This window comes from Siniperca chuatsi, linkage group LG5, assembly GCF_020085105.1.
Source record: "Siniperca chuatsi isolate FFG_IHB_CAS linkage group LG5, ASM2008510v1, whole genome shotgun sequence".
Taxonomy (NCBI): Eukaryota; Metazoa; Chordata; class Actinopteri; order Centrarchiformes; family Sinipercidae; genus Siniperca; species Siniperca chuatsi.
This window is the reverse complement of record NC_058046.1, coordinates 43,656-56,223: the sequence shown is the minus strand read 5'-3', so window position 1 is coordinate 56,223 and position 12,568 is coordinate 43,656. Positions and strand designations below refer to the sequence as shown.

Here is a 12,568-nt window from a genome sequence, read left to right as displayed (position 1 = left end):
TTGTCAGAGTTTAACATCAGAAAATTGCAGGTCATCCAGGTTTTTATGTCCTTAACCCTCTAGACCCCAGTAGAATTTTAGAATGTTTCTGCAGTTCACTGAGAACCCTCACTTAAATGAGCAACAAACGGCTTTATCTCAAAAACAGAAAGAAATTGACAATCATAAGTTCTTTTCTTTTAATAAAAATACAACTTCCTCTTTAATTTGATACCAAACGTGTGGCATGTGTAGCTTTTTAGGCCGAGTTTGATTCAACACAAAAAAAAAAACACCTGACAAAACAACAAATAGTACTAAAACTGTTGTAAAAAGCCACAATGAAATGCATCTTAGTCTACCTAAAAAAAGAGAAAGTAACTTCAGGTCAATCACTGAATTGGTCCAAGCACAGAACCTTGTGGAGCTCTATGAAAAACTTGCATGGCATGCACGGAGGACTCACCTTTAACATGTACAAACTCAGATCGATCTGATAGATAGGATTCAAACCAGCTAAGTGTAGTTCCTGTAATGCCAATTAAATGTTCCAGTATCTATAATAGGATGTGATGGTCAATGGTGTCGTATGTAGCACTACGATCTAACAAGACAAGTACAGAGACAAGTCATGTGTAATTTTTTTACCAGTGCTGTCTCTGTGCTATGATACACTCTAAATCCTGACTGAAAATAATCCAATAAAAAACTATTGCTATGTAGAAAGTCACACAACTGATTGGCGACTGCTTTCTCAAGTATCTTAGAGAGAAAGGGAAGGTTAGATATAGGTCTAAAGTTGGCTAAAACCCCTGGATCAAGAGTGGGCTTTTTAAGAGGTTTTATTACAGCTACTTTAAAAGACTGTGATACCAGTTATATAGCAGGTAAACCAACAGTACCACACACTGCTACCAGTTATATACCATATAAACCAGCCCTACCACACACGGTATATATGGTGCCAGTTATATTTAAATTAAACCAGCACCACCACACATGGATACCAGTTTAATCAGGTTAACCAGCACTACCACACACTGGTACCAGTTATGTACCAGGTAAACCAGCACTACCTCATTGTTACAAGTTATACTAGTTAAACTGGCAGTACCACACACTGGTACCAGTTGTATACCAGATAAGACAGCAGTTGCACACACTGGTACCAGTTATATACCAAGTAAATCAGGCTCAGTATAACAGTGTATACATTTTTTACGTGTCTGTGTCTGCAGCGTATCCAGGACATGGAGGAGCGGCGCATCGAGAGAATCTGTGAAGCGATGCGTTTGTCAGCGGAGGCTGAGAGAAAAGTTATTCCTGTTGTGAGTCGCTGTCTGGACGCCATGATGGACGCTGCTGAGGGCATCCAGCCCAGGATGGTGAGTCTCCTCTGGGCTGAAATCTGTGTAGTTCAGGTAGCTTTGGTAGTTTGTTGGACAGAGATTTGAGCTGAGATGCTGAAGAGTCTCTGGATGTTTTGAGAATGTTGGTTCCTGCCATAAAAGAACCAGAGGATGAAAACACACTCCTTCACCTCCCTCCTGGAACCTCAAGAGTTTTATATCCTAATTGTGGAGCAGTAGACCGGCTCTTTAACCTAACACTGATGCTGGAAGTCTCAAAGAAGTTTGTCCATCCATAAGTTTCACCGGGCATTCAGACAGAAAACAATCCAGCATTAAAACAAAACGAGGGGCTGCGTTAGTGGGGTGTTGTTTCAGGTATCAGTGACACAATGCAGAAATCCCTATTAAGATACCAAAACACTGCACAGAGGGTTTTAATACTATGAGACACATTTTACACTGGAAGGTTATTATGGTGGCTATTATTTTATTTTTTGTCATGTTGATCATCAAGTAAATGTCAGAGATACACGCACCAGGAAAATGCGCTTGCATTTATTTCATTTGCCAATGTTGTGTCTTTCCAGATGATGTTGCGTTGCTTTTAGACAAAAGTTGCGCAAGATTCAACTTTTTTGCAGGACCACCCTGAGTGTTTTTTGTTTTTTTTTGACTGCACCCCCACTGAGCTAATGCAGCAGTCCTGGTCAAATTAATGAGGGGAATACTTTTTTTCAAATAGTCTGAGGTCTGTTTGAACACATGAATTTGCTCCTCAGGGTGTTTGTGTGGGTACTGCAGGGTACTAACACTGTTTCTTGGATCCATCTGGTCCAGTGAGACATCTGTATCTAAACTGGATCTATGTTGACAACCATGGTTACATATAAGCAGAGTAAGAGGCACTTGGGCAGGAGTGCAGGAAGTGTTTGGCAGCTAATGTAAAAGCAGGGCCTGGCTCAAAAAGTGGCAGTGGCTGCTGGAGCTTCCATGGTAACTGCCACACTGTTTGTGGCAGCTGCTGGTAGCTCACTCTATTGGGCATTACAGCTGCTGCATAACACTACCACTGTTTATAGCAGCTGCCAGACAGCAGTTTTTGAGGATTACACTGAAAAAGTTGACCCCAGTGAATGACTGTAACATGTATAGTGTCACTTCCAGTGTCATGTTGATTCCTACTGCCTGTGTTCACCACCTGTCACACTCTGACGGTACCTGACTGTATTTGATCCAATGGCAGTGTGGCAGTTACTATAGCATCTAGCTGGCAAAAACAGGGGCAGAAGTGCCATAACTAAATGCCTCTGTCACTATAATTTAATATGTGTATCCCCTGTAACTACATTGGCAGTTCAACATTAAAGCAAGTAAGTTAGAAAGTACATTAACCCTCTAGACCCCATAGCGCCCCAAAGCGCCTGTTCTATATTTCACTATAGCGCCTGTCATTTTAAAATCATTCCCAGTGTATCAAAACACGGAAAATTAAGTCCTGAGCTTTGTATTGTAGATACTTTAAGCTGTCATCAATAACTGGAACTGGAAATATATATCGTAACTTTGAGATCTGTTTGTTTTTTGTAGCTGATTTTCACCTGGTTTCCACTTGTAAATCAAACAATACCTCCACCTAAATGTCCCTGTCTTCATAATCTTATGGATACCATAAGATTGTGTTGTGAGAGAGATCCATAGTGCATTGTGGAAAGCAACCCAGACATTGTGAATTCAAGTTTATTGTTTGAAATCACATCACATAATAACAGTCAGTAAACAGCAGGACCTACCCGGCTCTCACTGCTAGAGACAGATGCTGCTTTCCAGGGGGCAGTGCGGCGAAGAGCCGGTAGGGAGGACTGACCGGGTCGCTGCGACCTTTCCACATATAAATTTGCCGTTTTTTTTTCTCATATAAGTTGCCAAAGACACTACCTAGTAACACATTACTGTTGTTTTTTCTTAGAACATTGCTGTGTGGGTTTTATGTTGAAAGCCTAGCATTATCCAGTGAAGGATCTGTTTTGTTGTCGGACTCTGAATGTTGACTCACAAAGCAAACGGAGAGAAGTGTTGTGGATCAAATTTGTTTTAAAATTGACCTGAAATTACTTTCTCTTATTTTAGGTAGACTGAAATGCATTTCTCATTGAATGTTTTGATTGTTTGGCATACTTATATATTAATTTCATGTACCCCTAAGTAAAAATAGGGTGCGATTATATGCTATGATTTGTTGACTCTGGGAAGCAGATGGGGAGAAATGTTGTGGATCACATTCTTGTTGTTAAATAGATTTGGAGTTACTTTATCTTCTTTTAGAATCCATTGCATCTCTCATTGAATATTTTGATTGTTTGGCATCATTACAGTTATTAAATTCATATTATGTAGGCTACACCTAGGTAAAAATAGCCTAAAAAGGATGTTATTATAGGCTGTTATTGGCTCACTTTGAGTACAGTTTGTAGTGACTTGAAGTTTTGATAATAAAGTTTCTTACAAAGAAAAAAAGTGTGTGTGTGAGGAAGATAGGATAACTTGTGCAGTTAAAGGAAATATCTATTTACAAGTTTTAATGCTATTTGTTGTTTTGTCTGGTGTTTTTTTTTTTATATATATTGAAACAAACTCGGTCTAAAAAGCTACACATGCCACATATTTGGTATCAAATTAAAGAGGAAGTTTTGTTTTATAAAATGAACACAACTTGTGATTGTCAATTTCTTGTTGTTTTTGAGATAGAGCTGTTTGTTTGGATTTTCATTTTAAGTGAGGGTTCTCAGTGAACTGCAGCAACATTCTAGAGTTCTACTGGGGTCTTGAGGGTTAAGTACATTATGATCATTATTTGACATAGACTTACTAACACAAAATAAGTGGAAATTGTGTTGAGAATTAGTTTATCAAACTCCAGCAAGAATGTTCATATTTCCTGTAGGTGTCACTGAGGGATAACGGTCAGATCTGTTTCTGTGTGTATAGGATACCCGGCAGGTGGTGGAGGTGTATAAATCAGGCTTCGACCCTCCAGGTGATGTCGAGTTTGAGGACTACAGCGCCACCATGAGGAGGAGCATATCTGAATCCAGTTACCTCGACAACCGAACTGAGGGCCGGAGACACAGCAGGAAGCTGTGGCCCTTTATACGCAAAAACAAGGTATAAAAATACACACATGCATACAAAACACAGGTATACACACGCACACACTCATTAGCGCCTGATAAGACCTGATCTGACCAACCTCTAACATTACACCTACAATTTCAAATACATTTCTAGTTACATGTAGAGGCACATGTAGCGCTGTTGCATGTAGTGTGGCGTATCAATGCAGGGTTGAGTGAAGCTGATGCCGGCAGATGCAAACCACTATGTCGCCACACCTAACGTGACACCTGACACTTACAACACTTACCTAATCCCTTGATGCAGTCTTTATCCAGAGAGAGAGAAAAAGAGATTGTTCTACACCCTGTGTGTCATTATTTCAAGTATGTTGTTTTTATAGGCTACATAAAAATGATGATAGCAGTTTGTTTTAAATAAAGATTATTTTCCAGTTATTCAGCAGTGAATAGGTTCACAATGCTCCAGTTCATTATGAGCGAAATGATCTGCTGTCCACAGCTGCTTTATAGTGTATGAAAGCTTCTCCTTCAGTTCACGAAATCCCTGCAGCATCTGAAGGCAGCAGGACTGATATGTTGATAAATCCTCTGAGAAGTGCCGCACCAGAGTGCAGTGCCATTATGGCCGTTCATTGTGTTTACCTTCATTAAATCGCCTGAAAACTGAGGGCCGGAGACACAGCAGGAAGCTGCATATTACAAAATAAAAGCAACATATACTTGTAATAATGACACACAGGGCACAGAACAATTGTAAATCTCTTTCTCTCTCTCTCTCTGGATTAAGACTGCATCAAGGGATTAGGTGGAAGTGTCAGGTGTCGCGTCAGGTGTAGCGACATAGTGCTTTGCACCTGCCGGCATCAGCTTCACTCAACCCTTCACTAGACACGACAGCGCCACACCTAACTAGTTTAACTACGTTCGGTGTAGTGCAAGTTAGGCAGACAGGTACAACTTTGAAGTACTGGTGTACATGTATTTTAATATTTTCCACCCCTAATAATACATACACCTGTCACCTGGATGTACTGACTACACCCCTCTCTCTCTCTCTCTCTCTCTCAAGCTGTTGACCCTCCTCTCCTCCCCTCGGCAGCCTCCCCCTCCACCCCCAACCTCTCCTTCACCTGGGGGCGTGGCCAACAATCCTCAGTCTCCGCCCCCTGCCTCTAGAGAGCCAATCACACAGCGGCTGAATGACCTCATGACCTCTGGCTCCAGAACCAGGAAGCAGTGTCTGCGCAGCCTAAAGAGAGGGGTACACACACACACACACATATGTATACTGTTGCAATTTTGTAATCCCACTCTGACAATGAGGTACTAGACAAACAACTCTTACAGTATTGTCATACTTTTAATGCTCAGAGCATGGTACACAAGACAAGGGTTAGTTTATAATATCCACCCAAATGAGAATCTGTCCACTCCCTTTAAACCCTGGCTCGGTGTTCCCTAGTGGTCAAGACCTTCCGGTAACATCCCTCTGAGAAGTCTCTCAAGTGTGCATGTGGTCTCACTTCAAGTCTTGACACCTGACAAGTTGTTATATTTTCTTGCAGTATTAAGTACTTAACACCTGACCAGTTATTGTATTTTCACACACTAGTGTTTGCTGTTAAGGTTACATTGCACAAGATTCAGCATGATCAAATATAATGGAAATGAACATGATTATATGTGAAGTGTGTGTAATTTCCCTTACAATTCCCCCTTTTTATTATGCTTAATCAACCATAAAATTGAACACTCAAAGGGTAGGGGTACCTCACTCTGCCTGGGGCTTGACTGAGTGAAGTCACTACAGCTGTGTGCCAAGGTCACAGTTGAAAATGATGTGGAGTGGATAAAACTGAAGTAGGGGTTGTACTGGCATTAGTACTCTTTTGGTTCAGAGAACAATACAATTGGGACAACAATTACAGGGGCTAATATCATAAGGCAACATGTTGTTCCCCTAAGATCACAGCCCATTCCCCTAAAGGGATGCCAGGGTCTGTTGTCAGGTAGTGATCTCATAATATGTTAAGTCAATATGTTAACCAAAGGACTGTTCTTTTCTGTTGCCCCTTTGAAGTATCTTCTTTCTTTTCCCTGATATGTGGCAGCCGTTGGCTCTCTATAGGTTTTTTTAAACCAAAGTGAGAGCGGCCTTCCCTTCATCTGTGGGTGGAGTGGGACTCTCTCCCTGGGCCTTTGTCTTGAGTGGCAGCATCTTCCTGCAATTGCTGGCATTTGTCAAGCTGATTCTCCCTTCCATCTTGAGGAGCACTTGTTGAGGTCCTGTCCATCTGGGTTTCCTCCAGTGCTTCCTCCTCAGGTCCTTTATCAGCCCCCAGTCTCATGGCTTCAGATTATGCAGCAGACACTCTGTTGGCTGTGGGAGTGCTGCCTTTACCTGTGTGTGTGTGTGTGTGTGTGTGTGTGTGTGTGTGTGTGTGTGTGTGTAGAGATCAACAATTGGTTAAGTGCACAGAGTAATTAAGCATTACATCTTCCAGGCGGTCTAAGCTAAGGACTTGATTTTCTCAGGGGAGGGCCATTCCTGTGTTCATAGGTCTGCCTGTGAGAATTTAAAATTGTGACAGACCTGTTCTGGCCCTTCCCCTCATTCTCATGGCCATTACCACTAATGATAGTGCTTTTATCTATGAGTCCTGTCTCATCACAAAATTTGAGCAGTTTGTTCTTAATAGTCCCATTTTCTCTTTCAATTGCTCTACCGCTCTGTGGGTGATAGCCACAATGCTGCTTCAGATTGATGCCTAAAAATGTTTAAAGTTGGTTAGTGGCATTATTTACAAAAGGAGTTCCATTATTACTACTGATCTTTCTTGGAATTCCCCATCTGGGAATGATTTCTCTTACTAGAATCAGAATCAGAAATACTTTATTGATCCCTGAGAGGAAACTCTTTTGTTACAGCAGCTGACTATCACGTCAGTGCACACAGGAATAGAAGTACTAAGCAAAAAATATAATACACTATAATACAGGTCAGAAAATAAATTAAGTACCAAGTGGGTATAAGTATAAAATTAAAATAAGTGTGAAGTACAAAGTGGGTTTACCGGTTGATGATAATAATACGGTATAAAGTAATGGTGCATGAACTGTCAAGTTAAATGTAGCTTATTAAGATTACAATGAGACGGAGGATAATGCACAGCAGTAACAGAGGTATGAATAAATATCAATATCAATAAATAGGGAATTTTAAACTGAAGAGTATATTGCACAGGAGTGTTAACACAGAATATTGCACAATTATGTCAAGTATTGCAGAGATGTAATGATCAATGTCCAGTTTAATGACTTAGGGTCATATAGACTAACACTAACACCTAACACCTTTGCCATTGCTGAGGCATCTGCTTTACCTGTGGGGAAAACTTAAACCCATTTAGAAAACATGTCAATAATCACAAGACAATATTTCTTTCCCTCATATGGTGTTAGTTCAATGAAATCCATTTACAAGTGATCAAATGGTTGGTCAGGCTCTAGGAAACCAGTGTTTGTTTACTGCGTCCACCATCCACCCTTTTGACACATGGTCGTTCCCATGTGCTAATTTAGCATAAAAAGGAAACATTTGGCAGGCAGGGACATCCATCCTCTGACTGCCATAAGCTGCGTTTCCACCCAAAGTACCTGGAACTTTTATTCCCAGGAACTACTTTTCAAGGAACTTAAAGGTTCGTTCAGCCCATTGTTGTGTGCGTTTGCACCGCGGTCTAAAGACCCACGAAGACGGGGCAAATTACACCCATTAGGTTACACCATCACACAGTTGCATAACTCTATTGACTAACTAAACACATCACCTGCAATTCAGCATAAGGACCTTTGCTTATTTTAACCTATGCATAATAATAGTGAAATTGACAGCCACTACTTCCTCAGAACTTTGTAAATATTAGAATATGATAACACAAGCATAAGCATTACGTGTCTTTTTACATATATAGTAGTATATACTTCTTTTCAGATTCAAGAACAGCCACTATACACACGTTTGGTTTCACAACATGGCAAGTTGGCTGTGCCTCATTTGTGGGAAAAAAGGCCGTAGTAAACACACTAGCCTTTGTAGCCTGCAGTTCAGTGTGTCTGCCTGTTTATTCTGAAAAACGGAAAACCTCCCATGATGGTCCCTCCTCCAGCACCTCTTACTCTGTTCCCCATTGCCTGAGACATTCACTGAGCACGTTATCTGTTGGGGCCTTATCTTTGATGTACTTGTGGATCTTGGATGTTTCATCCTGGATAGTGGCTCTCACACTCACTTCCTTATGGCTAGCGTACAGTCTCAGGGTGCTGGATTTGGGATTTGGGATGGAACCCTCCATGCATGGTGAGGAGCTTTCATGTCTTAACGTCTGTGGTCTGTATCTCTTCCTTTGGCCACCTTTTTATTCCTGCAGGGCATCTGATCACTGGCAGGGCGTAGCTGTATATTGCCTGGGCCTTGTTCTTTACTGTTTTGTAAAATTTCATTCTGACAGTTCTGCTCCAGGAGGTCCAGGTGCTGCTGTAGTCCTTGGTATGTGGGTGACAGCAGCATCAGGTCATCAGCATAAAGCAGGAATTTAACTTCCTTATTGTTAGGGGTTAGGCCAGGGGTTCCTGATTGCTTCAACAGTACTGCTAGATCTTTAATGTAGATGTTAAATAGAGTTGGAGACAAGCTGTTGCCCTGAAAGACCAGATCTGTAGTTCTGTTGTTTTTGGGCTCTGGTGGGCTGTGTTGTTCCAGATGGCAGTCTCCTCTTTGGCCACTGTGGTGTGTGCTGCTGTCCATGGCTGGGCTGTGGTGGTCCTGTGGTGGGGAGTGGGACTGGAGGCTCTCTGTCAGCTGTTGTTCGTCTCAGGTTCTCAGCAAACTTCCAGACATGGTCCTGATCCAGGTGGATGTGGTCATGCAGGTACTCGCATGTCAGAGTGGGGTGATGGGCGATGTTGACCTTGTTTAGTGCTGCACACTCTGAGGTGGTCACCCTGTTTATGTTGTGGAGCAGGTCCCAGGGGAAGTCAGTCCATGGCAGCAATGTGGAGATGGTGATGTTGATGAACTAACTCCCTGGGTGCTGTCTGAGCCACCTTGATGATGGCCTCCGCCACCCTCTCTCCCTTGTGGTACAAGTCATTTATTCCAGTGTGGATGATGCTGTCAGGGTCACCCAGGTGGTCAATGGAGTTGGAGGGCTTTGTCAGTGTGATAAACCTTACACTTTTCTCTGAGACTCTCAGGTTTCGCTCAGCATGGATGGTATGATCTTGGATGATTGACAGGCGTTATCTGTCCCAGCGTATGCAATGTTTGCTTACCTGGTGACTGATTTGCTTATCCATACCTTCCAGGAAACTGTTTTTAGTTGTTGTTCATTCCTGTTGCGGCCAACCGTTCTTGGACCTCCCAGTATGAGTTATCAAACTGTTTGTTCTGATGTTTCTGATATGCGGCTGAGGCAGGGAGGAGATCCAGTTCTTTCTGTGAATGTGAGACCTGACCAGTTGTTGTATTTTCTCGCAGTAGTGTTTAGTGTAGTTAAGGTTACACTGCACAAGATTCAGCATGATCAAACATAATTGAAGTTAACATGATTACATGTGCAGTGAAGGTATTCAAACATGATTATATGAGTAGTGTGAGTAATTTCCCTTACAACACATATACACATGTATGTATGTATGTATGGATGTATGTGTATATATGTACACATGTACACACGTATATATTAACCCCAAGCTGTGTTTTTAATGTTGTCATGTTTTCTTCATGCACCTCTGTGATTGGACAGCTGTCACTCAAACTGGTCAGTATCACACCTGTCTGTCTGTGACATCACACAGGTGTATTAAACCACATGATGTTTACTGTTATTATCAGTGTGTGTAACTATAATATAATATAATGTAATATAATATATAACAATAATAAACTGTTGTAGGGCTCCGGTCCTGCAGACTGCAGTCACCTCCCTCCTGAACAGAGACGAAAGAAACTTCAAACCAGAATCAACAACATCAACCAGGAAATCCAGAGAGAGAGAGAGCAGAGGTAACACACACACGCACACGCACACACACACACGTACACACACAGCTCATTGATTAAACATTATCTGATGGTAGAATTAGTCGTGTTTTTTATTGTATATTTACATGTTATATATTATATATGTTATATATTATATGTTTTATATGCAGGTGATTTCAGGATAAATAAACACTGGTCACTGATGCTCTGTAGATTGTTAGTATATGTCACAAACACAGAAGCTTTTGTTATACATCTGAGAGGAAACTCAGACTTTAAACCAAAGTTTACAGTGGAAGTACTGTGGAATATTTAATGACCAATTAAAGTAATTTTATGTATTTGCGTTGTGAATAGGATCAATATCTATCTGGTAAGTCTTTCTGAGATAAAACAGAAATGATCAAAAGTTTATCTGGAAAGTATCTCCGATAGTTTAACTTCTGTCTGTAGTTCTGATTCAGATACTGGTTCTGGTTCTCTGTGACTCTGCTGCCTCCAAATATGTGGAGAATCTCACATATTTAAAAATCAGCTGCAGAAGGAACAAAACAAATCAATATTGTCAAATTAAAACTTCAAGTGTATCTGGGGGCCGGGCCTCACTGATTATTGTACAAAAACACAACTTTATTCACTTATCCTGGTGAAACTGGATCATATTTTATGGAGAAAATATTTTCCAGTTTTCCCTCTGATGTGCTCAACTCTTGACAGATAGCTTTACTTGTTGCTAAAGAAACCGCTAAGCTCCCAGTCTGGGCACAGTCAGCCAGTGTTAATAGGACCGCTAGCTGCATGGCTAACTAAGCAACTAGCTAACGGCAACTACAGTTAGCAGCAGTTAGCGGTTACCAGTCTATCTGTAAAGCTATCTGTCCATCAGGAAAATCCATAAATCACAGACAGTTGAGAGAGAGAGAGAGAAGGGGAGTGGGGGAGAGGGAAGCACAGAACTACAGGAGAGAGCAGATGTCGAGTTAGTAACATGCAGTAATGGGATAAAAATGCATAGAGGTGCATCATGGGAAGTCGCCCAGCAGTCTAGGTCTATAGCAGCATAAATAAGCCTACTCTTTAATGTGGAGATGGTGTCTGCCTCCTGAACGCAAACTGGGACCTGATTCCACAGAAGAGGAGCTTGATAACTGAAGGCTCTGGCTCCCATTCTACTTTTGGAGACTCTAGGAACCACAACTAACCCTGCATTCTGGGAGCGAAGTGTTCTAGTCGGGTAATAAGGTATTATGAGATCTTTAAGATACGATGGTGCCTGACCATTAAGAGCTTTGTAGGTGAGGAGAAGGATTTTAATTTCTATTCTGGATTTTACAGAGCCAGTGCAAAGAAGCTAATATTGGAGAAATATGATCTCTCTTCCTAGTTTTTGTCAGTACACGTGCCGCAGCATTCTGGATCAACTGGAGAGTCTTAAGGGACTTATTCGGGCAGCCGGATAATAAGGAATTGCAATAATCCAGCCTAGAAGTAACAAATGCATGGACTAGTTTTTCGGCATCATTTTGAGACAGGATGTGCCTGATTTTTGCAATGTTGTGTAGGTGAAAGAAGGCAGTCCTTGAAGTTTGTTTTATGTGAGAATTAAAGGACAAATCCTGATCAAAGATAACACAGAGGTTCCTTATGGTGGTGCTGGAGACCAGGGCAATGCCATCTAGAGCAACTATATCTTTAGATAACGTGTCTCTGAGGTGTTTGGGGCCAAGTACAATAACTTCAGTTTTGTCAGAGTTTAACATCAGAAAATTGCAGGTTTTTATGTCCTTAAGGCATGCTTGAAGTTTAGCTAACTGCTTAGTTTCATCTGGCTTGATTGATAGATATAATTGGGGATCATCTGCATAACAATGAAAGTTTATGGAGTGTTTCCTAATAATATTGCCTAAAGGAAGAATGTGGCCATATGCGTCCCAGACCACCTCTGAATGTGATCTGAGTGATCGGATCTCAATGCATCCTCAATGCGTCTTGGGTACATTCACACCTGTATTAGTTCTGTCCACTCGTGATCGGATCACACAGGACGCATGTTAATG

General features: G+C 41.4%; 1 protein-coding gene across 5 annotated transcripts in view; it reads left to right on the top strand.

Annotated features, from left to right (window-relative positions):
* The window catches only part of fnbp1a (formin binding protein 1a), a 57,708-nt gene that overhangs the window by 27,636 nt on the left and 17,504 nt on the right, over window positions 1-12,568 (top strand). For 3 of the 5 annotated variants that reach the window (XM_044196515.1, XM_044196511.1, XM_044196516.1), the window contains 5 exons: window positions 1,218-1,364; window positions 4,317-4,493; window positions 5,535-5,726; window positions 10,273-10,287; window positions 10,423-10,532. In XM_044196515.1, the coding sequence (XP_044052450.1) occupies window positions 1,218-1,364; window positions 4,317-4,493; window positions 5,535-5,726; window positions 10,273-10,287; window positions 10,423-10,532 (641 nt within the window). The remainder of the gene's footprint in view (window positions 1-1,217; window positions 1,365-4,316; window positions 4,494-5,534; window positions 5,727-10,272; window positions 10,288-10,422; window positions 10,533-12,568) is intronic. The other 2 variants (XM_044196514.1, XM_044196512.1) reach the window with 2 other exon arrangements.